Source organism: Myotis daubentonii, chromosome 1 (assembly GCF_963259705.1).
Source record: "Myotis daubentonii chromosome 1, mMyoDau2.1, whole genome shotgun sequence".
Taxonomy (NCBI): domain Eukaryota; kingdom Metazoa; phylum Chordata; class Mammalia; order Chiroptera; family Vespertilionidae; genus Myotis; species Myotis daubentonii.
The window spans coordinates 227,799,806-227,826,906 of NC_081840.1; the positions used below are offsets into that span (position 1 = coordinate 227,799,806).

The 27,101-nt window shown below is 46.3% G+C and overlaps 1 protein-coding gene across 8 annotated transcripts in view; it reads left to right on the plus strand.

The window, feature by feature from the left end:
* Positions 1–27,101, plus strand: part of BOD1L1 (biorientation of chromosomes in cell division 1 like 1) — a 46,319-nt gene that overhangs the window by 14,688 nt on the left and 4,530 nt on the right. For 4 of the 8 annotated variants that reach the window (XM_059675558.1, XM_059675567.1, XM_059675575.1 and 1 more), the window contains exons 6-24: positions 1,483–1,649; positions 2,743–2,854; positions 3,614–3,752; positions 5,015–5,087; positions 6,608–12,464; positions 13,211–13,275; positions 14,337–14,421; positions 15,777–15,820; positions 17,119–17,179; positions 18,733–18,803; positions 19,399–19,471; positions 21,755–21,834; positions 22,351–22,435; positions 22,786–22,859; positions 23,834–23,909; positions 23,992–24,026; positions 24,878–24,923; positions 26,730–26,779; positions 26,877–26,961. In XM_059675558.1, the coding sequence (XP_059531541.1) occupies positions 1,483–1,649; positions 2,743–2,854; positions 3,614–3,752; positions 5,015–5,087; positions 6,608–12,464; positions 13,211–13,275; positions 14,337–14,421; positions 15,777–15,820; positions 17,119–17,179; positions 18,733–18,803; positions 19,399–19,471; positions 21,755–21,834; positions 22,351–22,435; positions 22,786–22,859; positions 23,834–23,909; positions 23,992–24,026; positions 24,878–24,923; positions 26,730–26,779; positions 26,877–26,961 (7,278 nt within the window). Of the gene's footprint in view, positions 1–1,482; positions 1,650–2,742; positions 2,855–3,613; positions 3,753–5,014; positions 5,088–6,607; positions 12,465–13,210; positions 13,276–14,336; positions 14,422–15,776; positions 15,821–17,118; positions 17,180–18,732; positions 18,804–19,398; positions 19,473–21,754; positions 21,835–22,350; positions 22,436–22,785; positions 22,860–23,833; positions 23,910–23,991; positions 24,027–24,877; positions 24,924–26,729; positions 26,780–26,876; positions 26,962–27,101 lie in introns of those variants that run through there. The other 4 variants (XR_009449955.1, XR_009449956.1, XR_009449962.1 and 1 more) reach the window with 4 other exon arrangements.

A 27,101-nucleotide genomic window follows, 5' to 3' on the forward strand; every position in this document is an offset into this window, starting at 1 on the left:
TTGCTGAAAGGACTCAGTACTCCGTGAAATCTATGAAACTGTTGGTTACGGCTTATTATAGTAAGGGACACCGATTAACATCAGCCAAGGGAAGAGGACATAGGCCAGAGTCCAGGAAAGTTCCAAACACGGCGCTTTCGCTTCCTGTGGAGTCATGGACAGCATTACCTTCCCAACACTGATGTCTGACAGCGCACACGGGTTATTGCCAACCAGGGAAGCCCACCCGAGTCTGGATGTCCAACGTTTTTGTGGGTCTCCATCAAAGAATCACAGTTACCTCCCAGGTGTCTGGTCTAAGGCTGCCGCCCCTCTGGACATCCAGCTGATGCTCCATTGATCCAAAGCCCCCACCCTAAGTCATACTCTTAGATGATTTGGCTTGACACCACACCCCCAGGCGACCAAAACCTCCTTTTGGGCCTGGTGTTCCAGAGGCTTAGAGATGACCTCCCAGAAGCCAGGGGCAAAGCCTGGACCTCCCTTTACTATTCAGTTGGTTTTTTTAGCAACCCTTATTAAGTACTTACTGTACTCCTGGCCCAGGGCTAAGTTATTACTCTGTTCTGGGTAATAAGGTCTGTAGTCCCACAACCACCCTTGGAAGGAGTCCAGGTGAAGAAGTGGAGTCACTGAGGGAGATGTCTCGTCCAGGGTCACGTAGCTCATGAGCACCAGTGCCTATCTCAGACCTGCATCTGCGTCTAACCAACTCCATGTGCTGCTCTTTACCACGCGATTTAATTCTCTCTCTGATTTCTTTAAAAATCAAAAACATTGAATATTATTTGCAACCGCCTGTAGATAGCATGTACATTTGATGCTGGCTTTGGGATGGAATATCTAGAGGAAAAAGGAGACGCTTTCAGTGCTGCAGATCTATTTTTTAATTCTAGATGCTTTGTTGGGTCTTTTCAAGTGTTTTCCTGGACAGAGCTAGATTTTATATACATGGGATCCAGAAGGAAAAAAAAAGAGCTATTTTGAGAGTTCCCAGTGGTAGGAAAGGAAAACCTTGTTCCCAGGTTTCCTTCTTGCTGTGTCCCTGGGAAGCTGCTCTGCCTCCTGAAGTGGAGGCGTGTTAGTGTCTGCTTGGTGGGGGGCCAGTTACTGATTGCTGCGTCCTCCGTAAGGGAGACACGGGCAGGCAAGGCGCAGCTTCGAGTGCCCTTCGTGTCAAGGCTACTGACAAATAAGGATTCACTGTTTTTCAAGAAAACATGAATAGCTATAAGCTTTACTCTTTTTTTACCGTCCTCCTTTATCTTTCTTATGATCGTTAAGAAATAAATCAAGATATGGATTCCAGCATTTATAAATGTCTAAACTTCTGAGATATCTCATACTGATATTTCCTCTGTTGGATCTGCAAATACACTTGGACTACATGGATACTGCTTGTGCTGCTTGATGTTGATCAAGAATAATGTTGGTTTTATTACTAATTCATGGAGCCATTCCTTTCTGTTGACTTTCTTCCAGATGAAGAGAAGAACAAACAGAATAAAACAAAACCTCAAACCTGTGATCCCAGTGAAGGAAAAGCTAAAAGCGTACGGCAAGCTTACGTTCACAAGCCATACCTTTACTCGAAGTATTACAGTGATTCCGATGACGAACTCACGGTAGAACAGCGGCGACAGTCAATTGTGAGTCTTGTTTGATCTGTTGTTATTTTCACATTAAATCAGGTTGACAAATGACTTGTCTGGGTGCAGAGTAGTGATATTTTCACATTAAGTCAGGTTGACAGATGACTTGTCTGGGTGCGGAGTAGTGAGCATACGAATCGGCAGCATACAGGTTCTGCCTTCAGGCACCTTGCTATTTCACTGGTCAGAATGGACACGAACACGTAACAGGTGTTCGTGTCATTGTGATTAAGAGTGACAACCTGGTAGTAACCCGGAGGTTTCACGGTGTGGAATGTTTGACTCAAGAGTGAATCGAGCTTGTGGTGTAGTCATGAGCATAATATTAAGAGGGAAGTACAGTCCACGTGTTTTCTGGGTGTTAAAATACTTCTAATTATAAGATGTGTCATTGACAACAGCTTTTTAGGAAAAAAACTACTACTTTATCATACATGTTCATCAGTTTTAAGATGACTTGAAATTTCAGAAACATTAAACTGTGAGGTTGTGCATCTTACAATGAGGAAATATATTATGTAGAAAAATGATTTGAAGGATGTACACTAAATGCTACTAGTGGCTTAACTCTTGAAAAGTTTGTTTGATCAGGAGTTAACAAACTTTGAGACAGTGAATTCTGACCAGAAAGGGGCGGTAGGAGTAACACAGTGACTGGGTTCTCTCTGGCTTTAAAATTCAATGGCAGAAAGTTCCACCTCCAAAACCCGCATCCTCAGAGTATAACCAACAAGTCATATTTGCTGTAGGACTAGGCTGTCACTGGACTCTGCATTTTAATGAATAATCCAAAAATTACAGAGACCTGCTGTGTCCCCCTGATGCTCAGAGATATTTTCACCGCTATCCTTTCAATTGAGGCAACCAGTTTATTAAACCACCATTGCTCAAAATGATACCTTTCCCATTCTTTAAACTAATGGTATTCACATCTGTCTCTGTTATTCTGGTAGCTTCCAAATTGTGTAGTGCATGTGCACTTTTGCAGAGCCCATTCATTTGTAAGAACATTTGAAGGAAAAACATTGTTTTTTCAGTGTTTTGCTTTTGCCTGATAATCAGAATAATTGTGGGTATGTTGTGATTTTAGGCTAAAGAAAAAGAAGAGAGGCTTTTAAGAAGGCAGATAAATAGAGAAAAACTTGAAGAGAAACGAAAACAGAAAGCAGAAAAGACAAAGTCTTCAAAAGCTAAGAGTCAAGGTATAGGAGATGTTAACTTTAATATTTTAAACTATCTTACATACTCTTTTAGATCCTAGAAATTTATAGTACTTATGAGATATGACTGATTATAAAACAAAGTTATCTACATTATATTTCAGTAAAGCTGTTACAGTTTCAGTTGTGGAAGAGTTCCTTATTTTTTAAACTGATGTGTTTAGTCAAGTTTTTAATGTTATATTGCTGGTTCTAAATTAAACATTCTATCAGGTACCAGCTTATGTCACTCACATGTTAGCAATTTATTTCCCAATGGCTGTGCAATGAATTATCACTGGAAAATAGTTTGTCAACAAGTGAGTAATCAAGCTGTGCTGGTGACATTAGTGGAATTAATCTATGCTTCATGTCAACACAAATGTCAAACATTTGTCTGCAGTATTATATTCAACAAAATTGAACTTCCTCTTGTCACTGACCCTGTATTTGTATATTACGCATATAGGAGGTTGGGCAAAGGTGGGTTTACAGCTATGAGTACCTGAAACACAGTTTATTCTTATATTACTGTTCATTGTTCTATTATTGTTGTTGTTATTAATACTCTTGCCCATCCCTGTGTAAGCACTTGAAATAAAAGACAAGTCATCTCCATCTAAAATGTTATTTGTATTCCAGCACAACTTGATTTTAAAGTCATTTTGCATTTTCACACTGATTAGAAAATTTTAATGAAAAATAATTATTACATTGTTTAGAACTGTTGTGAAATCCCTTATAGATTCCTTTCTTTCCTAGGCAAAAGTAGTGTGGATTTAGAAGAATCATCAGCAAAGAGTTTGGAACCTAAAGCCCCCAGAATTAAAGAAGTCCTTAAAGAACGGAAAGTTTTAGAGAAAAAAGTAGCCTTAAGCATAAAAAGAAAAAAAGATTCAAGGTACATATTTTACCTGGCCACGGTCCCATTGTAGCATTCTCTCAGCATGCTTTCAGAAGCAAGGCATTGAAAGTGACAGTGCAGAGCCAGACTTGAGTGTGTATGTTGTCGCATGCTTGTTAAAAACCTGGGAGTTTTGTTTTTAGTATCCTAATTCAGTGTGCTAATATTTATAATATTTCCAAGTGTTCACCTTAATAATCGCTGGGGGTGGAGGGGGCCCAGATCTTTTTGATAATCTGATAGAAGCTTTGGACTTTCTCCCCGGAAAAATACATGTGAGTAAACAAACAGTTGTCCCTAGAGTTTCAGAGGGCTTATGGACGCTCTCGATGGACTCAGGAAGTGTCTCCCTTTTGAACATTCAGGAACCACTTACACTGACGGCCTTCATTTTCCCGCCTTTCCAGCGACTCGCTTCACCAGTATTCCATGCTTCTCCCCATAAACCAGAGGTCTGACCCAAATTCTTTTGTAATACTGCATTATCATAGTTAATTCTGTAAGAATTAGAAAGCTGAAGGGGCAGAGTGGCTCCAGCATCATGTGAGCCATGGGCTACAATTTGCTGTGCCATTAAGATGCAATCGTGTGAATTTTTTACGACTTCAAGACACCTAAGTCAGGATTTGCAAAAATCTGTGAGAGAGTAAGCTCTCAATTTGCTAATACCTCATTCCTATTGACCTGTACAAATAAGACTACCCTGTTTACTAAAAAAAATAGTAAGACTTTCAATATGTAATTATAGATCATAATATATTCAGTTTCAAGCAGCAATTCAGGAATTTCTGTGTCCATTATATTTTCCTGTGTAAGTGTTCCAAGAGTGTTTCCACATCACATTTGGATTGTGTTCTCTGTTGACTAAGATTTGCATTTCTTAAAAAAGTCTTTATTTTTTTAAAATATATTTTTATTGATTTCAGAGAGGAAGGGAGAGGGGGAGAGAAAGAGATAGAAACATCAGTGATGAGAGAGAACCATTGATCGGCTATCTCCTGCATGACCCCTACTGGTGATTGAGCCCCCAACTCGGGCATGTACCCTTGACCTGAATTGAACCCAGGACCTTTCAGTCCGCGAGCCCACACTCTGAGCCAAACCGGCTAGGGCAAGAATAGCATTTCAATTGAAACATAACAAGTCTCCATTTATGGATCAAGTGTTTATACAAAAGGGAAGCTAAGCACTTTTTTTTTAACCTTCCTGAAAATTTCTTACATTTCAAAGTTTTATTTTGACTTTTTCCCCCTACATAGGAATGTTGAAGATAATTCTAAAAAGAAACAGCAAGCAGAAGAAGATTCCAAAGAAACACTCAAAACAAGTGAGGTGTGTCTTGATTAATAAGCCCATTTTCAGTGCTCTTTTGTTAGATACTTCCATCCTTTGAAGTAACACTTAGAAATACAATTGATCTTTTCCAAGTTAAATAAAAAATCCCTCACATCATATAATGGTCTGAATTCCTCATTTTGGCAAGTTGATTCATGTGATCTTATATCTAGATAGTAGCTACTTTTCTACTCCTTCCTCCCCCACCCACCCCATTTCTTACATTGGCAATAACAAAATTGCCAGTTACAGTAACGTAGAAGAAAAGGGGAATGAATAAAATCCCTCCCCCATAACAAAGCACCTGTTTCATTCTCTTTTGTTTCTCATCCATATATGCACATAATTTTGTAGTGTGGATGTATTCTTGCAAAATGTTTCTACCATTCACTCTTATTTTATCTTACCTTATAAGCTTCCTAAGTATTATATTTACTGGTAGCATAGTGTATATTGAACGGATAGACCATAATGTAAACATTTCCTTATAGTCGAGCACTTACATATTTCTGAGATTTAATCATTTTAAATTGTAAAAATACGGACAATGAATACATTTCTTCCCCTTTTTGGATTATTTTCTTGGGATAAACTTTTGCTTTTATTGGCTTTAAATCCTTACTTAAAATTCTATAGATGAATTAACACTTATTATTTATTCACAGCCAGTAAATATTCTTGATTTCTTTATTTATAAATTTGAGGCATATTTAAGTATATTCAGGTATTTTAATGTCACTTTAAAAAATATTTAATTTTATTTTGTGATAAATTTCTTTGGAAAATGATCCCAAAATTTTATTCACATTAATTTGTTAGAACTTAAGGTAAAATTAGGTTGATGAAATCCCTTTTAGTTTTTTCTTTGAGGTATTTCATTTTTAAAGTATTTTTTAAGATGTTGCTATATCCTGGTCCCTGTGTTAGTAGAAGTACGTTAATCTTTGTGTTAAATTGTAAGGAGATGCCATGGTAAGCTGACCCAGAGGCACAGAGATCTTTCTGAGAACTTCAGCCCATCATTTAAATAAGAAAAACTTCTTGTGTCTAAATTAAAATGTTGGAAACTTTCATTTTAGTATAAAGTTTTTTAATTGGCTACAAACGCTTTTGGACTGAAAAGAACATTGGATTGTCATCCACTCATTTTACATTTATTAATGACCACTGGGCATTGGTGGACTATAGTGGTTGAGAGTTAAAGAGGGCCGACATGCATGGACAGCTCTGGAGAAGCAGCTAGTCTCTTTGAAGGTGCCTGAGGTGTAGGGGGAAGTACTAGATTTTAGACTGATCCTCTGAACGCATTGCCCGGGTATGAGCTTACTGAGTCATGCTGAGTTCCAGTTTCCTTGTGCAAAAACGAAATTAATAATCCCAACCACAGGCTGCTTACGCAGACTAAGTAGGGTATAAAATATGTGACCACTCAGCGTATGAAATGCACCCAGGTGTTAAATTTGATATAAAAAATGGACTGTAGTATTTCTTATATTTGAACCTTTATTTTCTTACAGCATTGTGAAAAGGAAAAGGTGTCTTCTTCCAAGGATTTGAAGCATGTTCATACAAAAAGTGAAGCAAGTAAACCTACCCGGAGACTCTCAGAGTGTTTGCATTCAGCTGATGAAAGCAAAAATGAGTCCAGAGTGGAAAAAGAACACAAAAGGCGGACCTCTGCTCCTGTGGTGGTGGAAGGGGCACAGGAGGAGACGGACGTGCGTGATGGGAAAAAGCAAGCAGAGCGCTCAGAAATGGTCACAGAAGAACCCCCGAAACAGAAAGGCACCCTGAAAAGTGAAAAGCATGTTAGGAAGGAGGATTCTGAAACACAGCATGTGAAGAACCTCCCTAAGAAAGAGACAAAGTCCTTCAAGGAGAAGCCTGAGAAAGACAAAACTCTCTCTGAAGACAAGTTGTCTGTGAAGCATAAACATAAAGGGGAGAGTGCGCATAAAGCAGGCGATGAGACCGAGCCCCACCCCCCTGAGAAAGGGGTCAAAGGGGAGGACAGCGTTCAGAAGCAAAGCCAACAACCTAAGCTTTCTGCGGATGATAAAGCTGAACGGAAGAATAAACATAGGAATGAAAGGAAATTGTCAATTTTAGGCAAAGATGGAAAGCCAGTTTCTGAATATATTATAAAAACAGATGAGAATGTGCGTAAAGAAAACAACAAAAAGGAGAAACACCTGTTGACGGAGAAAACTAAGGCAGAGCACAAATCGAGAAGATCGGGTGATTCTAAAATTCAGAAAGATTCTCTGAGTTCCAAGCAACATGGAACCCCGTTACAGAGAAGAAGTGAAAGTTGCTCAGAGGATAAGGGTGACATGGACTCGACTCATTTAGATAGCAGTTCAAAACCTGAAGAGGCTGTTCTCAAGGAGAAGCGAAGAGCCAAGAGCTTGTTAGATGAAAGACCTGCGCTCAAGTCAAAATCAAAAAGTCAAGGCAAGCCGTTAAAAGCCAGTGACATAGAATCACAAGAAGGTGTCACAAGACAGACAACCACTTCCAAACCAGATAAGGAGAGGAACACAGAAGACAGTGACCCAGACAGACAGCGGAAGGACAGATCCGAGGAGGCCGGTGCTGACCCTGCAGCTGAGGGTGCGGCATCCTTGGCCCACGGTGCACAGAAGGACTCCGGTCACCGAGCAAAGCCGCTACTGGCAAAGGACAAACACAAGGGGGAGAAGGAGTCAGGCTCCTCCAGACTGGAGAGGAGATTATCAGATGGGCACAAGAGCAGAAGCACAAAGCACAGTAGTAAGGACATGAGGAAGAAGGAAGAAAGCAAATCCGATGACAAGGATGGGAAAGAAGTTGACAGTAATCATGAAAAGGCCAGAGGGAATAGCTCAGTCATGGAAAAGAAATTGAGTAGAAGGGTGTGTGAAAATCGAAGAGGCAGCTCATCCCAAGAAATGACCAAAGGAGAAGAGAAATTGGCAGCCAATGCTGCAGGCACTCCCAGTAGTTCCTCCCTTCCGCGACCAAAAAGAGGAAGCGATGCCACACTGATCCCCGGGCAAGAGCCAATGGAGACCGACATGGAGCCTGCTGTCGGAAACGCACTGGAAGTATCGAAAACCCCGGAGAGCAGCAGCAGCGGTTCTCAGCAAGACACCGGCCTTGAAAATGTGATGAAACCAAAAGCCACAGCCATGGTCCTAAAGGATGAGTTAAGAACTTCCACAGGAGATGCAAAAGCTGCTCCCACCTGTAAACCCGAACGTGGAACAGTGGCTGCTGGTAATTCTGAAAAGCACACAAACCATAAAAGTGCCGGGACCAAGAAAGCACACGTCCAAAGTGCTGTGTCCAAGCTGAGTCCCGGGGAGAGGGATCCCCCTCAGCCAGGGACCCATGAAGCCAGTGTGGACTCAGAGGCTGGTCCCAGAATGGTGCCTCGTGTCCCGGCAGAAAATGGCCGGGCACAAAAGACTGTGAAGCACCCAAGACCCACTGAGGAGCGTGTTGCTCAAGGAGGTGCTGTTCATGAACATTCCACAAATTCGGACCCATCGCTGTCCTTAAGTCCTGTGATTGCTGTGCCTCAGAAACAACCCCATGGTGCAGATGTTGTCCCTGTAGGCGACAGAAGGCCTGTTTCAGATAGTGGCTCGGGCAGCACCTGCCTGGGGGACCGCTCGGGTCTCCCTCAGCAGAGCTTGTTGGTGAGAGAATCGGAAGTCCTGAGGTCAAGTCACAGCAAAGAAGGTGGAGCACTTTCCACACCAGATATGCCAGCAAAAGCGAGCCTAGATAGCAAAAGACACATTCCAGAAGGTTCCCAGGCCACCACACTGCATGGTAAACAAGGGAAAGTAAACGTACCTCTTGGTAGCAAGTTAACAGACATGATTGTGGGACGTGAGAATGTTAGCAAAGAAGACGGCTTGATGGATGAGTCCAGGAGAGAAAGTGCCTTGAGTGCAGAGCCCACCTCAAAGCAGATGGTTAGAACTGCAGCAGAAAGTGGCAGAAAGGATGGGCTTGCTGTTGTCCCTGGTGTGAGCATGAGCACCGAAAAAGATGCTCAAACCGGTGAACTTAAGCACAGTAGAGGCCCAAGTGAAGTAGAACACCTAACAGTTGTTGCAAGAAGGAAGGAAAACAGTGAGGTAGACACCAGTGCAGGAGGTAGCACTGCTTCCTCCATTTCACACCAAAGGAATAGGAAAGCTGAGGATGGGGTGAAGCCTTCTCTCGCCACCAGCACTGAAGGGAAGGACAAAGGCATGACCTCGAACCCTGTAAACACCAGGGCTGCCACAACCACTTCAGAAGCAGGCGACGGGGAGGTGGCGCTGCCTTGCACGAGCATTGAGGCAGACAATGGCCTCACAAGGGGCTCCAGAACCAATGCCCTGCACGCCAGGGCCCACGCCAGCCCAGGCACCGTGTTCGCCGCAGCAGAAGAAGGTGGGGCCGTGGTGACGGAGGGCCTCTCAGAGAGCGAGACCTTCCTTACCAGCACAAAGGAGGGAGAGAGTGGGGAGTGTGCTCTGGCCGGATCTGGAGAGCCAGCCGCAGACCCAGCAGCTGCCCAGGCAGCCACAGTCAATGACAATGTCAACAGTGGTATGACGGAAGAGAAGGATGATGCTGTGACCAGCGCGGGCTCCGAAGGGAAATGCGAAGGTTCTTCCAGTCGAGACTCAGAAAGGGTCAGGGGGACTGTGACTTTCACTGGGGAAGGCGAGAGTGACGGGGCCGTAACCAGTGCCGGGACAGAACTGCGGGAGAGATCCTTGAGCAGTGGAGAGAGAACTGTGATGAGAGTGGGCCCCAAGAAGGAACCCGAGGGAACTGTGACATGTACAGGAGCAGAAAGAGGAAGCGAAGGCATGGCGGCGTGCGCAGTCACTGGAGCAGGGCCCCAGGAGGAGCGCCTGGTGACGGGTGCCGCAGAGGTCCTGGCAGACAATGACACGCCGCCGGGAGCCAGTGCCCCCCAAGAGGGAGGTGGGTCTGTGAATGACGGGGCAGAGGGGGAGAGCGCCGTCACCAGCACAGGGATCACGGAAGACACAGAGGGGCCAGCCAGCTGCACAGGCTCGGAGGAGGGCAGTGAAGGCTTTGCTCTAAGCTGTGAATCAGAAGAGAATGGACAGAGTGCGACGGGCAGCACTGCAGCCAAAGAAGCCACCAACGTGCCATTGGTCGCTGCCGGTCCTGGTGACGACGAAGACATTGTCACCAGCACGGGTGCCAAAGAGGAGGATGAGGAAGGGGAGGATGTGGTGACTAGCACTGGAAGAGGCAACGAGATTGGACATGCCTCCGCCTGCACGGGGATAGAGGAGAGTGAAGGGGTGCCCGTGTGTGAGAGTGCGGAGGAAGGGGATGCTCAGATCGGGACTGCAGTGGGGCATGTGGTGGCTGAGGCCGGGGCCACCGTTGGCACCCATGAAAGTAACGTCGACAGCATGAGTGCCGCAGACAAGGAGCTGAAAGACACAGAGATCTGCTCCAGTGCAAAGGGGATCGTGGAAAGCAGCGTGACCAGTGTGGCTTCGGCAAAGGCTGGGGCGGCACTGGGGCCTGAAGGGTGTGAGGGGCCCATGACAAGTGCAGCTTCAGGTCATAAGGACAGTCCGCTGGCCAGAAAAGACCACGTCGAAGAGACCGCTATTTCCACTGGCCTGGTGGGGGGCAGTCACGAGAGACTGGTATCTGCTGCAGGCCCAGAACGGGAAGTTCATCACACGTCGCCCAGGGAGAAAGAAGATGAAGGTGCCATCACCTCTGTGGAGAGTGAGGAGTGCGATGGCCGCGTGGCTGCCACCGCCAGTGACAACATTACCAACCAGAGTCGAGGCATGGGCCTGGTGATTTCCACCAGCACGGTGAGTGATTGCACCGCGCAGCTCAGCGCCAGGATGGATGGGGAGGGTCATCCCAGTTCTCTGAGGGCTGAAGAAGGTGCGGAAGGCTCCGGGGTCAGCATGGAGGAGTTCGAGGCCCCCATGCCCAGTGCGGCTTCGGGAGAGGAGAGCCCCCGTGCTCTCGTGGGAGAAGAGGAGAAGGACGAGTGCGCCATGATTTCCACCAGCCTCGGGGAAGAGTGCGAAGTGCCTGTCTCCAGCGCAAGCACCATCCTGGGTGCTGGCAGCCAGCAGCCGGTCACAGCGGTTGGAGGAAGAGCCACCGGCCCCATGCTGGCCAGCACCGACGACTTCGAGGTGCCCATGCCCAGTGCACCCACGAAGGCCGAGAGCCCTCTCGCCTCCACCAGCAAGGAGGAGAAGGACGAGTGTGCCCTCATCTCCACCAGCGTGGCCGAGGGTTGTGAGGCCTGCATTGCCGGGGTCGCTGCAGAGAGTGGAGGTGAGCAGCCTGGCCCGGCCATGGAGGAGAAGGATGGGAGCGCGGTCATCTCCACCAGCTCAGTGGAGGACTGTGAGGGCCCGGTGTCCAGTGCCATCCCTCAGGAGCAAGTCCGCCCCTCGGCCACACCAGCTGAGGAGATAAGCGACACCACTGTGATATCCACAAGCACCTCCGAAGGCCGGGAAGCGGTCATGAGGGGTGCTGGGCTGCGGGATGAAGACCGGCCTGCCACCGCAGGGGCGGAGGATGTGAGTGAGGCCGCCCTCATCTCCACCAGCACAGCTGAATGCGCACTGGTCCTCGCCGGCCTGGACGGGCATGGGGAGACTCCGCGGACTGCAGGCCACCCAGAAGGGACAGGGGGCCAGTCCGCTGCAAAGGTGAGCAAGTGTGAGGCCCCCATGCCCAGCCTTATTGCTGAGAACAGCTGTCAGTGCCCCGGGCCACTCCCAGGAGGAAGAGCAGTGAGCCCCGGGGAGAGGCGGGACGGCGTGCCAGTCAGCGCACTCTCTGCAGGGGGAGGCCAGTCGGGAGAGAAGAGAATACCCTGGAGCCCCGAGGCAGAGACGGCAGGGGACAGCAGTACAGCCAGCCCTTCGGCAGGGAGGGACTTGGAGCGGAGTGCTGACGAGCCTGTGAGCCTGAGACCAGAGCAAACACCTGGGCAGATGGCGGAGGGCTCCTCCATCAGCGCCCACTCTGTGACGGCAGGGAAAGCCGGTGCTGAAATGGCTGAGGGCGAGCCACAGGGCAGAGACGCTGAAGTGGAGCAGCCGTCTCTTCCTCCTGCCCAGCAGGACCCCACCACCACCGCACGTATTCATGGCCAAGGACCCGACGCCACTCCCGCCCACTCCGTCCTTCCGGACGTCTGCAGTGCGGCTCTGACAGCAGCCGCATGTGAGCAGGACTTGCCCATCAGGAGTGTCCAGGCACCAGCTGAGAAAACAGGAGATGGCGTGGTGAAGCCATCCCAGAAGGAAGGAGCCCTCACGGTCACTGTTTCTCCTGAAGAAAATTTGGGTGACAAAGGTGAGAATCTCTCTAATGGCAAATTTTAGCATTTTACACAGATGATTATATGTTGAGCTCATTTACAGCAACCTTCCAAAACATGGTTTTGGTTCCGGCATGTCACAAAATAATTTTTCAAACTCAGTTATCAAGCCTCTCCAAGAGGAACTTTTGTTCAAAAGCTCAAAGCCTCAGACTCATTTCTCATGGACACACAGGGCAGAGGCAGGAGGCTGAGGGACTGGAAGCTGCAGGTTACTGAACCGCCCTGACCTCCAGTTCAGGTTCCTTGTCCATCCAAACGGACACCTTACATCAGCCCTGTGAAATCAGTACTCTTAGCACCTATTTTACAAATGGGCAACTGGAGTCATAGAACTTACATATCTTGCATGGTACTTGGGTGCCTGTAGAAAACACTACCTCTGAAGCTCAGCTTTCTGTTGTATAAAATGGGGAGCCAGATCGCTGTAGAAAAACACTTGGGAATAGATGTCTCCACAGATAATATACTGTGTCATACTTTCTGGGCAGCCCTCCTAACAGCAAGAAACAATTTTACCGTCTCCACAAAAACTTACATGACCCATGCATTTCCTCGGGTAATTTTCATACATATTCCTTTTTGTCATTTTCTATTGACTGCCAAATAAAACAGCAAAGTGGCGCAGTGTGCTAGATAAGAACCTTCTGTTTCCTTTTGGTTCAAGATGTATTTTGCAAGCAAGTTCTTACACTGGTTTAATGGCTTTGAATCTCATTAGGCAGCAAAGAGTCTCCATCGGATGTCTTGGGAGGACTGGACTTGAAAGCCAGCTCGAGGACTGAGGTATGCTGATGGTTCAGCTGCGCTGAGCTGTAAGTGTGTCCATACCGCTTCACCCTATGTACACAGACACGTAAGCTGTGTGTAGCTCTCTTGTTCTCACTGAACTTAAGACACTCAGGTATGGTTAATGTTACATCCTGTGGTGGGGAGCCAAGAGCCTCCATCATCCCCGAATGGAGGGCTATCATCAGTTCCATTTGCTCCAACCAGAAACCCGAGTCACCCACGTTTAATCCATGGCCAGTTCTCGTAGGCTCCCGTCCGGAGTGTCACTGGAGTCCATCTGGTTCTGGTTCTGCAGTTACTGCCCTAGTCTCAGCCCTGCTTCAGAGGGTCCCTGCTAACTTCCTTCCTCTCCAGCCCTGCTCTGATTAGCACAGCCTGGGAGCTAGCTTGAAAAACATAAATTAGGTCATGCCATTACCCTGCTTAAGATTTCCAGTGACTTTCCGTCATACTTAGAAGAAATCTGGTTTCTCATGGCCTTTGTGGTTTACATACTTATAGTCGCTGTATCCCCTTTCAGCCTGCTCCTGAAGCGCCCTCCCGGTGTGCCGAGGTAGCGGTGAGCAGGGCAGTGGTAGGCCGGCAGGAGGGCTCGGAGGACATGGGATTTTGCGTTGCAATTTTGCAAGTAGAGTAGAAGTTCACCAGAGAAAGAACAAAAAGCCTGCCAGTCAGGGAAGCCTGTTGTAGCCGCAGAGGGAAGGGCCCGTGGTGAATCCACGTACTGCGGTGGTTTCAAGGTCCCAGCCCTGCGAGGGGGAGCGGTGCCGGTCAGGAAGAGCCTTAGTGTTGTACTAAGTTAGAGTTTTAATTTGAAGCAGTAGGAGAGCCATTGATGGGTAAAACATGAAATTAGATTGATTTTTCGTTTTTTTTTTTGTTTGTTTGTAAAAGCCAACATGTATTCATTTTGAAATTTTGCAGACTTGAAAGTAGACTTTTATATTGTTACAAAATTCTGGGTGGTTTTTTTTACATCCCTCGAGGTTAGTCTTGCCTTCTTGTTATAAAAACCACAGCTAAGTTATGTTTTTATGGCACTTTGGACTTTTTAGACATTTGTACCAGCAGTGGAAGAGACAACTCATGAAATTCCAGCACCGTCAGAAAGTCCACGTGGGAGAAAGCCGACTGGAGTAGGTAAGCTCCTTTCAGCAGGTGTTTGCATCATTTTCCCTTGCATGTGGTTGTACCTTTCATTGCGGCTTAGAATCAGTAGCCAATTCATCACAATATGCTGACAGGATATATGAATTTCCCTTGCGCTTTCTAAGATAGAGAGATTTCATATTTAACATAAACCTTTCCTTATGAAGTGCCAGTCATTTTCATAGGAAGTCACTGTTTAAATGTGATAGCTCCAGTCACTGTGGCAAACAGAAAGTGCTTTGAGCAAGCTCTTGCTCCATCCCCAAAATGTGTCTCTGCACCTCGCTGCCCTCCTAGGGGCTGAGGCTGTTTATCACAGCTCATTTCCAATAGGCAGGTCTGCTGCCATGCGCCCACCTCTCTAAACCCCCGCTCTGGGCCCTAGTGACTGCGCCGAATCTGCTCCCAGCCTGCAGAGCCTTCCAACCTGTCCACACCACAGTCATCAGTGGCCACTGCAGTGTGTGCCCTGTGTCAGGAAGGATTAGGGCAGCAACACACACTGGTCCAGAACTTCTCTACACTCTTAAAACTCATTGAGGACCCTGGAGAGCTTTTGTTGTGTGGATTATACCTCTTGACATTTACCAAGTAAGAAAACTGAGCCCTGGCCAGTGTGGCTCAGTCAGTTGGGCATCCTCCCATGCACCAGAAGTTTGCTGGTTCGATTCCCAGGGCACATGCCCAGGTTGCAGGCTTGATTCCCAAGTGGGGGGCTTGCAGGAGGCAGCCGATGGATCACACATCCGTGTTTCTCTTTCCCTCTCCCTCTCCCTCTCTCTGTAAAAATCAATAAAAAATACTTTTTAAAAAAAGAACACTTTGGAAGTTCTGAAGTCCTTTGTTCCCAGTTATTTCAGATCACTGTGTCTGGGTATGATTCAGTAAGAGATCTACTTACGTAAAAGGAAGTTGTTTGAAAGAAAAATGTGTGTTCTGTCATGTTGAGTAGAAGCAGTAGACCTTGTACTTCAAGTTTCCAAAGAATATAAATAGACTTTGGTGTTCAACGGTGAGGACCTAACTTTTCATTTGATGAACCAGCTTCACACTGCACCCTGCCCGTCAGTGGAGGTCTCTTCCGAGCCTCAGGTCCTCGGCCATGAGATCAGGGGGTGAATTAGGGACACTGCCGTAGCAGTAAAGAGGCCGGTGGCTTCCATTTCTGTGGATGTTCTGATAGAACATGGACCATAGAGAGTAAGTGGTCAGAGTTTTAAAATTCACAGAGGTAGCCAGGCGCATAGCATCATAGCCCTGCCTAACTGCTCTGAACATCTGAGTTGTTTCTTTGTGGTTCAGGCACAATACTCAGCTTCCTTATTTCTCACTGTTGTTTTGAACAGCTGAACAGCAGAGGGAGTCTGGGTCGGTGAATGCATCACTGAAGGTGAGTCGCTGTGACGGCTGGTTTTCCTCATGGTTGGGGTGGTTTTGGTTTAGTGTCTGAGAGCCATGGGGGAGGCCTGTCCTGTGCATTACTTTAGGAGACAGGAGGCCGTCGGTAGCATGCTCTCCTCTCGAGTTCATCTGACCAAAATATTTACTTGTCCATTTTCATGTCCAACTATATCTACTGATGTCATGAAATATAGTTGTTTTCCTCGAAAAAAAAAAAAAAGTCACTCTGAATTTTCAGCACTGAATGTAGGCCAGTGTCATGAAATAAAAGGAAGTGGAAGGCTGCCCAGATCACTGAGACTAGAATGCTCACCTGGGGCGCGAATGCTAAGGAAATGTCAGAGAACTGGCCTTTCCATCGGTTATTGCTGCGTTGCAAGTCGGGTTGTGGCGGTCATTAATCACAGTGCTGTGGACACAACATATTTCTGAGAACTAAAGTTGACTTTATGTTTTAGTACAGTTTTTCTGATTATACCAAACTGTGATGGCCGTATATACTTTTTTTTCACATGTGGCTCTCATAATCCCTTTTGTGCCCTGAGATCATACCAGGAGTGAATACTGTAAAACGCACCCTGCAGGCAGCCATGATCTTTCCCAGCCCCCTGTGGCCTCAGGGGCCTCGCCCTGTGGAAACACCCCGTTTGGAGCAGGAAGCTTGTGCACAGGCTGCTGAGTGAGAAGGAAGGAGAAGCCCACTTGGTTTGGCTCAGGCTTTCCCTGCAGAGCTAGCAGGTGACTGAGCTCCCAGCATGTGCCCTGTCCTACCTCAGAGTTTCCCTGAACCCCTGCGTCCCGGCAGCTGCCTCCCCATCCAGGCACAGCCATCCTTTCTAATATTGGATTTTGAATGTTGTAGGCTATTCTGAAACTTTCCCTCAGTAAAGAGAGAAACAAAAGGTGTAGCTGACAAGATTTGCCAAAGGGAAATCTTATGACAGAACATCAGAATCCTTTAGCATTTTAAGTAAAGGGAAAAAAATCAAGCGGGATCGTTGGATGGGAAGAGAAATCAGAATCCAGGGATGTTTTCTTTCTTACACTTTTGCGTCAGTAATGTTAAAGGCAAGGAGAAGAAGCGCGGTAGAATGGTGATTGTTAATCGGGACCTTCTCCCAGAGGAAGGTGCTCTGTGCTCTTGAACTTCCGGGTGGAAATGAAAAGAGCACGCATCCCAGCCCCTTTGTGCCCCCACTAACAGCAGAGGATGCTCATCCCCTTCTTTCCCTTCTGCCCCCCAGACTTCTCAGACTAACCACAGCTACTTTCCCATTGTATATTTAGGTCGAAAATTCAGGCTCAAGAACAAATGAAGATGTTCACAGCAAGTCTCATAACAAAGAAGGTAAGTTAACTAATTTCCTAGTAGTCATTTTACTAGCAGCTACAATGACAATTGTTAAGTGCCTGCTGTGTGCCAGGCCCTGGGGCAAGTACCCCTGGGTCTCCTCTCATTGAATTAAGGTAATGCAGTCAGGTGAACGTTGGTGGCACCACATCGGGAGTTGAGGAAAGTGAGGCCCAAGAGGCCCAGGGGCTTAGTCAAGGCCGTGCAGCATGCAGTCAGTGTGTAAGTGGTGCCTGGAGCACTAGAACTTGCGAGTGACCTCATGTTGGGCTCCCTGAGCACTAGAACTTGCGAGTGGCCTCATGTTGGGCTCCGTTCCCGTGCACATACGGACATGCGGTCCCCTGTGGTCTGCATTGCAGGAGAATTCTGAGCTGAGGGTTGGCTGGGTTAGTTCCTCATGGATCAGGGCTGTCACCTTTATGTCGGTCTCTCCCAGGGGTGGGCCCTCACTTCATGACTTCATGACGGGGAAGGCTGCCAACTCCAGAGGGAGTTGTTCTTTTCCAACAGAACACGGAGTTCGGTTTGTTCCTATAGGTTTTGTTCATTCTGTATCCAAGAATGGGAAAGTGGTCTTAATCCTCACTACAGCTATTTTTTTTTTTTTTTTTGCTACAGCTATTTTATCGTGTGTTACACCATATTTCAAACCAGCAGAAAGCAGCAATAATTATAAATCCACGTACCCATCACCTAATTTTGTCACAACTTAAAGTTTAGTATATTTGCTTCAGATGCTTTTTTAAAAATGTTATAGATACAGTTGAATCTACATTATACCATCCCAATCCCAAGCTCCTTCAATCTACCCCACAGGGACCCACCACTCTGTATTCACTATATATGTTCTCACACACAGTACGTAGCCTATGGTGCGAGCTCTAGGAGGAGGGTATCTCATTGCAGAAACTCTACCACGTTTGTTCGGCAGCACTGTGTTCTGAACGGTTGTCCTGTCCATGTGTCTACTCTAGTTGCTTTTCTTCGGCAGCTCTTTAGGATTCCGAGTGTGAATAGACCAGGTCTTACTTTTTTGCTCCGTTAGGTTTTTGTCACTTCTCCCATTACGGAGGGCCCCTGCGCGTGATCCTGCCCGTTTCCCGGTGCATGTGCAGTGAGTGCACCTGTTCCTCCAGGTGTGGGTGAGAGAGACACCTCCTCCACTTAACTGAATGAGCCAAATTGTCCCCGGTGGCTTTTCAGTTCTCACCCCACGCCTTCTCCCATGTTTAATTATCCTGTGGTTTGGGTGTTCACTAACCTGATGACTGAGAAGTGATGCCTGTTCCCCTTGGGCACTCGTGCTGTGCTGCTGCCGGAGCCAGGAGGGTGGCTGTGAAGTCAGGGGTCCTCTTCCCTCCCTGAACCCCCTTGGCTCACATCTGGAAATGGAAGCCCTAGGCCTCCCTGGCGGTGCCGGGAGGGTCCCGCCATGCCGTCTGCAAAGTCTCCTCCTCTTTCCGTCCCCTGCCACACTCACCCCTACAGTAGGTACTGGGATGGATAAATATTTAAGGTTGTTTTTCTTTTTTGTGCTTATTGCTCAGAGATTTCCAGTGCTAGAGATGACAGCACAGAAGCCGGACGGGGTCAAGGTGCTGAAGCAGATCCTACAGAGGTGGGTTTTATGAGACACTTGGGGATTTCGTGTTTTATACCGTGTTTTCACGTGGGCGCAGAGGCTTCACTCTGTGTATATGCCAAAAATAAAGGGGAGGGTTGAGAGTTCTCCATATCACTGTGATCTGTGTCTGCTCAGGTAGTGCTCAGGTAATTGGACAGACCCCAGGGTGACTTGGACATGTCCCTGTTCACACTCAAGAATCTCTTTTCATGTCCTGCCTCTCATCTGCCCTTTCATGGGCCACTGAGGGGAGAGAAATGCCAATTAGTTCATCACGTGCCGTCAATGGTCACGCATAGCTCGACTGCAGAGATGGCAACATGAGAAATGCTTTGTAAATGTATTTCAGAACTGTTGAAGTATAGTATGTAACCAGAGACAGGTTTGATATTTCATGTAGATTTGTACTCGAATTGAAAAAAAGAAAAGACTCAAGCTTAGACTAATCCAAATCTAGATGCCAAAAGTGTTATCCTAGACTTTTACATTTATATGAAATTATATTCTGAAGGCTTGAAGTTAATGTGCCGCATTTCAGTGGGCAGGATGCAAATCCAGGTGCCTTTAACAGGGTCATTCTAAATTCCAGGTGGAGGAGAACGAAAGGAATACGCGTGGGAGGAAAAGGAAGAAGCACTACCCCTCCTCAGAAGATGAACTGGGTACTTTGAACATACATGTCCTTCTTTCAGGCATATTTGAAAATCATGTTATTTTCACATGTGAAATAGTGGGCTAAGAGCAGCAAATTCTAGAGGGTGTACAGTTGACCCTTGAACAGAACGAGGGGTAGGGATTCTCTGCACAGTAGAGAATCTGAGTGTAACGTAGGTCAGCCCTCCGCATACACAGATTCCCAACCAAGGATCGAAAATCTAGTTGACCTTGAAGAACGTGGGTTTGAATTGCCTGGGTCCGCATGTACACGGATTTTTTAATTGAGCCTGTATGTTCACGGATGAATTGTAGTTGTTTACTTCCCAGTTCGAGTCTAGTTTGTTTCCAGACCAGCTTGACGCCTGAAGGGTCTTTTATGGACTTGGTCCCGATTATCTGCTGAGGAGACCCAGCCCCTGGGACTCCTGCAGCCTGGGCCTGAGGCCCAGCCAGGCACCATGAAATTCCTTATTTTAGAACATAAACCAGTGCCCCACAGAGCTGGTGAAGCACTAGAGTAAAGGCACCCAGTGGCCCTTCTGTGCCTCGTTGGCTTCCTCCTGGTCTGTGGCAGTGCCGTCCAGCAGGAAAATGTCCTATGTTTGTTTTGTCTAGGACAGTGGCTACTAGCTGTGCACTTGAATGTGGTCCATGTAAATGAAAGATTGAATTTTTTATTGTGTTGCAATTTAATTACTTTAAATTTCAGGAGCCCCATGTGGCTAGTAGCTACCATTACTGGACAGTGCAGAGATTTTTATACTTTAACTAGAGGCCCAATGCACAAAATTCATGCATGGGCAGGCCTGGCCGGCGATTAGGGCTGATCAGGGCCTTCTGGCTGCTGGACGGGGCTTTCCTTCATTCCACGCCACCCCCTGGTGGTCAAAGCACATCGTAGCGAGCGATCGCCTCCTGGTGGAACTCCCATGGGGATACTTTGCATATTAGCCTTTTATATTTATAGATACCTGACACAAAGTACAAGTTCAGTAAACACTTATCTATTTCCATAAAAGGCTAAGTGACCGACCATACATCCGTCCATCAGACTGACCGACCAGCCAGTACATCTGACGCTCACTGGCAATTTAAAAATAAAGGTTGACTAGTACATGCGCGAGACCGACCGGCCAGTACATATATAACACACAATGGCAGTTTAAAAATCCTACATAATAAAAGCCTAATATGCTAAGTGTCCAGTTGACTGGTCAGCTGTTCAACCAATCAAAGCGTAATATGCTAATGATATGCCAAGGCCGCTCAACCACTCTCTATGATGTGCACTGACCACCAGGGGGAAGATGCTCCGACCAGTAGGTAAGCTTGCTGCTAGGGTCTGGTCAATTGGGATTGAGCGAGACAGGCTGGACATGCCCTAGGGCCCTTCTGCGGTCCCTCCCTGGCTGGCCAACTTCCCACATCCCTCCCTGCCCCAATCGTGCACCAGTGGGGTCCCTCGGCCTGGCCTGCACCCTCTCACAGTCCGGGACCCCTTGGGGGATGTTGGAGAGCCAGTTTCGGCCCAATCCCATAGGCCAGGCCGAGGGACCCCACTGGTGTGCAAATTCGTGCACCGGGCCTCTAGTATACATATAAAACTCTCGCTGGTGCCAATCGCATGCATGTGTTTCGATCTGTCATTGTCAATCGTGAATTTGGTTGACACTTCTATTATAGAGAAAGGACGAATAGCGATATTATAATATTTCTTCTAATTAATTTCCTTTCAATGTGTATGAATCCATGCACCAGGCCACTAGTTAAATAATATGTGAGGAAGAATGGATAAATGCTTTTCTTTCTTTGTCAGGGAACATAACTATTTTACAATTATTCAGTTCATACTATATCTAGTTATTATCCATGGTAATATACACATTCACAATAACTGTGTGTTAGGTATTATCACCATTTCATAAATAAAGAAAATAAGATCCTGAGAGATTCCCAGCCAAGCCCATGGTCTTCATCACTAACTGCACCTCATAGGAAACTCATTCAGGAAGGTGGAGTATCCACATGCCCTAAGCCCTTTCCATAGAACTGCTGTGTTTTGTCATTGAGCATTTGTGGATTTTTATATTAGTATTTATTTTTTTGGCTTTCTCAAGGCCAGTGTTCAGTGTTCAAATCACATGACATTATACATACATTTAGAATACTTAGCCTCTCTGAAGCACAAGCCCCAGAAAGAAGCCTCAGACTATCCTAAAACAGAACCAAGTGTTTCATTTCCCATTTAGCTTTTATCCCTTTGTGATTCTGTCCAAACTGATTTTCAGACGATAATTCAGATGCCCCGGATTCCAAAATAGAAGCGGCACGGAGGCGACGCTCTGAAGCCGAGCCACGGGAGGCGAAGGTACCTTTCCACACACTAGTTTAAGTGTCAGGAGTGACCCCGTTCCTGCAGTGTGAGCACGCACATATCTTCCTTCCAGTTCCCCTTTTCCTTTACGAATCTCTAATAATAATCACTGTATTATCAAAGGTGTGTTATAAGATAGACACTAATAAAAATCCAGGTACATTTTTTTTTAATTTCATGAAATTTATTTCAAGTTCCTGTTCTGCATTTTCTCTCGAAAACGCCAAGTCAAGGGTGAGGGAAAAGAGCGATTTCCATTTCGCAGGGGGAAAACCGGCAGTGTTGGTGCTTTATACTTGAACCTTATCTCATGTCCTTCTGTCTTCAAAATTTGTATCCTTTTTATACTTTCACTGGTAGCAACAATTTTTCCTTTTTTAAAACAGTTTACAACAGACTATTCTAAAATATCACTGTGGAATTGTTTTTAAAATAAAAAGGGAAAACTTTGGGAGGCTAAATGGATGAGTTTGTAAAAAGCATTTCTTATCTTGTTCAACTCCTCTGCAGGAAGAAAGCTCTGGGGATTCGGAAGAGTCATCTAAAACCAGTCCCGGCACGCACAGCGCTGCCGCTCGGGCCATGGAGGAGCGAGGTGAGGGGCCGCCTGCTGAGATGAAATGTGCTGAGAGGAGACTAACTGTTCAGGCAACAGCCTCTTGGCCAGGCATCCCCAACAGAAACGGCACTCGCCACTCGTTCCCCCTTGACAATCTGGTCACACACCTGCTTCATGTTTTTGGGGCGTGGGCATCGTTTCTGATTTGGGTCCTGTGCTACCCAAAATGTGCTGCTTACCAGCTAACCGGACTCCGGCTCCTTAACTGTGGAGGCCTGGGCCTGAGAGTGGAGTGTGTGTTTGGCAGGGGCTGTGTGGTCCCCTGGGGAGCGTCGGCAGGAGGCGGACCCTGGTCCCCAGCCAACGGAGCTCTGCCGTTTCTGCAGATGAGTATAGCGGTGTCGAAGCTGCTGGCGAGAAGACAGAGCAGAATGACGATGACAACTCTAAGTCTCAGGAGGTGAGTGAGGACAGCTTTCATACTTGTTCCCATTTACTTAAGGACTAAAAACAAATACAATGCTGTTACCTCAGTTTTCTTTTGAAGGAGTTGAAGAAGTTGGGTTTGTTTTTTTTTAACTGCAGGGAGTGCCATTTTGTCAGTGTCATTTTGATTCATTATGTTCTCTTCACCTTCATTTAATCCTAACATTTATATGAGGCCTATTTCTGTCACAGCCGCACAGGCTCAGCCAGAGCTGTCCTCACGGCCACTCAGGTACCTCACAGGCAGCTCAGCACAGCTACCCAACAGCAGTGCAGGCCAGAGTGCAAGTGCTGCTGTGCCTGGGGTCTGGGCGGGACAGAATGGGAGCAGCAGCAGCAGGTGTGGGGGGTCCCACGGGGACCAGATTCTCGAGGCCCAGCAGAGGCTCCTGGGAGGCTGCTCGCTCCCTCTCCATTCGGATTTGCAGAGAGCCCAGTGGGGCACAGAACCGCAGTGGCCTGGGACAGGCCTATGAATCCAGGGAAATAGCCTGAGCCCCCGCCAGGCCTTCTAGATAACCATTGCCTCATTTGCCGGACTTTTTAATCATTCATTCTGTTTTCTCATACTCTATATGAGAAATTCAGTGGCCTCCTGTCTTCTTTATAAGGAATAATGTGTGGTCACAAGTGACTGTACTGGACCCGAATGTAAATGGGTGTGCATATTTATTCAGAAGTGAAAGTTAAACACCAAGCGCCTACTGGCACTGTCCCGTTATCTCAGAATTCTCACAACCGAGAGTTCGCACTGCAGTGGCCAGTGTTTGAGGTGAGGGGACAGCACTGAGAAAAGCAGTGCTGAGCCCAACGTCCTGTGTCTCTTACGTGACAGAGCCAGGATCGGAGACCTTTTGGAAGGAACCCTAACTCTCATTTTGAGACAATGACATATGATCTGTGTAATGGCAGGTAAAATGAATATATATTTTTTCCTTTTCCCCTTAGGAAGACCAGCCAGTGATCATTAAAAGGAAGAGAGGAAGACCTCGGAAACACCCTGTGGAAACAGCAGTAAAAACAAGTGGGTACTTGGTGTGTTTGTAGTTCACACAAGACATTTTCAAACTGATTTTCTAAGTGAGATTTGTTTTTGCATTTTTTAGAAGAAGACTGCAAAGCAGATACCGGTGTTGTCACTGTAAGTAATTGCAGAAGATGAGAACTCTTCACGTTTGCTCTTGACCTAGAAAGGGTATACCGCAGCGTCTAATATTCCGAACAATTTCATTTTTTAACCGTATTTGAAAAGCTTTAAAAGGCTTTCTTAAAGAAAATATTGAATAACTATTCAACTACTATCTGATTGCTAATATTTTCACATCAGCTTGTTGGTTCTTCAGTCTGCTTCCTTCCTCACGTGAGAGTTTGGTTACATAAAACTTTTCTAGGAACTTGCCCTCTGTGGTCACTCTTAATTAAAATGCAGAAATTCGCTGTATTGCATAGTTTTTAGATAGTGGCTTCTTTATATTTGACCCTGAGACATATGCCCAGCGAGATCATTGAATCCAGATTCCACTGCATGAGTTTTGGTGACAGCATCATCAGAAGGACAGACATGTCCGCTGAACTAACAAAGGGCAGTGGAATTTGGGCCTCAGCTCTGCCCCTTACTCTCAGGCCATGACATGGGGCCAGCCATATGACCCTTTGAGAGTTCATTTCTTTGGGTACCATAGAATTATTGTAAGACAACAGAACCCAAGAGGCACATGTGAATGCATTTCTCAGTGTGAGAGATGGTCACGGGGGTTGGGGACTATTAACAGTGGGCTGTGCTGCGTGTCCTGCAGTCCCGGGGAGGGGAGTGGCCAGTGAGGAGGCTGTGGCAGCCCCAATAAAAGCACGGCGTCATGTTCACTTGGTGTTCTTCATCCCCTGCAGAAAATAGGACCCAAATGTTCTGTCTATTTAAATGGAGGTCCTGAACCTTCTCTCTATGTGCTGATGACAAATGCTGACTTCAATGTTTTGTTTGTTTAAATTTAGGTAGAACAGTCTCCCCCTGGTGGCAAACCGAAAATAATGCAAGCAGGTGTGTACCTACAGTGTTGCTCTGTGTGATGTAAGAAAGGCACAAGGCTGCTGCAGGGGTAGCTTTACAGTTTCATGGTTTCTCACTGGACTGAGAAGACAGCTGTCCTTACAGCCATGAGAGACTGTGGCTCTTGGCTTTCCCTGTGATCTGAGCCATTCTTGGTTTTCGAAGTCCGGGAAGCCTTCAGAGGAGCATGAAGGCAGGAAAATGCAAACTAGGGAAGGCACTTTGCCATGTGCAAACCATAACTTATTGGACATGTGTTCGGAGAAATGAACCAGCCTCGGGGCTGGGGACTGCTACCAAGAGCCTATTGTACTCAGAAGGAGAATTTCGAAAGCAGCTTTTGCAGTGTCAAAGCCAGGATGCAAGTGATAAAATTGTTCAAGTATTTGTGTCTTGGTTCCAACTGTTGATGCTGATTAGCTCCGGATGCTGGGATGATGGGCACATTCCATGTTTTTTGTTACTGTTGCCTACATTTTCCAGAATTTTTTACAGTGTGTATATATTCATTTCATGGTCTAACAATTTTTACATAAAAGCAAGAAGAGCCACTAGGGGGTTTTGTAGGTTCAACATAGGCAAAAAGATGGGTGTGGCAGCTATTTTGGGTCAAATGAGCATCATGGTCAAATCAGGAGGGGATGTATTTTGATCACCAAGGTCAAGCAAATGGAGAATGTAGGTTTCTCCACACTTAACACATGTGATCTGTGGTCATACTTTAGTTTTTCTTATCTCTTGGAAGATTAATGTTTGCTTATTTGTTTTAAAAACGAGATTCTGCTTATGCTTGGCTTTTAGCCAATTTTTATTCACAATATTGCAATATTTTAAATCCATATAGCAAGGGTTTTTATAACTTGAATGCCCTTGAAGGGTTCCAGTGTGAGCTGTGTGATTGTGTTTGGGGTTGTTTAGCAGTGGTGCTCTGAATCGGGGTGATGATGACCAGTTCAGAGCGGATTCCTCTTTGTGGGCCCTTTTCTTGATTCAGCTCTTCCATGTGTGCTTGTCTGTTGACTACAGGGAAGGGCGACTGCTACGGTCCCATCACTGATAAGTGTCTGGGTTGTGGAGCATCTTACAAGGATCCCCTAATCTAGCTATTGGAAGATAGTGTATCAAACTAAACTCTAAAGTTCATTTTTCTTACCAAGACACAGGAAGTTATAATACCTACAGAAAACAAATACATGAAGAATAGGCTTATACAAACTAATAGAGTCTTAAAATATTTTTTAAATTTTTTTTTAGTTACCATAATGTATTTGGAGTCAAAGAATTCCAGCTATCACCCAATTTCTCAGTCATGTGATGAACAGATTGCTTAAATGAAGTTACTGGAGCCTCGTTTTTTCTAACTATATAATGGGATTGTAATATTTACAGAGTTACATTGAGATTCCAGTGGAGCCTGCAATCCTGACCACAGTTCCTGGTGCCCTTGGGGGACCCCTCCATGATCCCTTCTCCTCCCTTTCTGGGTTTAGAGCCTTTGAGCTGAAAGGGACCATCAAGGTGGTCTAACCCAACTCCTCATCCTACAGCTAAAAACACTAGGTTCCAGGAATTTGCCCAGATCACAGAGCTTATTAGTGACAAACCTTCAGTGTCGTGACTCACATCCATATGTGCCAGCCGTTGCAACTCGGACTTTGCTTGGCTCATACAAAACACGATGAATTGTTTGAAAATTCATTCATCAGCACTGGTGTATTCATAGACCCACGCCAGACTGTTGCCATTTAATTGTTACACTGGTGAAGTATTAATGCGGAGGTTTTCCTTTTCTTGAAGATGAGTCCAGTAAAGAACCAGGTGCCCCGCAAGAAAGAAGTGGAAGCAACGTAAGTGTTGATTTTCTCACCAAGACATGGCCTTTAGAGATAAACTCAGTAAATGCTCAGCGGACCACCCTTTCAACTCTAACAAAATTGCTTCTAGGATGATGGTGAAGAGAGAACGGTGGCGGGTGCACGGCGGCGAGGAAGGAAGCCCAAGCGTTCTCTCGCCTCTTCCGACGATGCCGGTACGTTCCCAGCGAGTGCTTGGTAGCAGGGCCTTCTCACCTCAACACCGCCCTTCTGAGTTTTTCTTGGGGTGAGAAAACTCCGGTGGGGCACAGCTGGTATTAATGTTACGTAAATACGTGTGAACCTGCTCTAATCC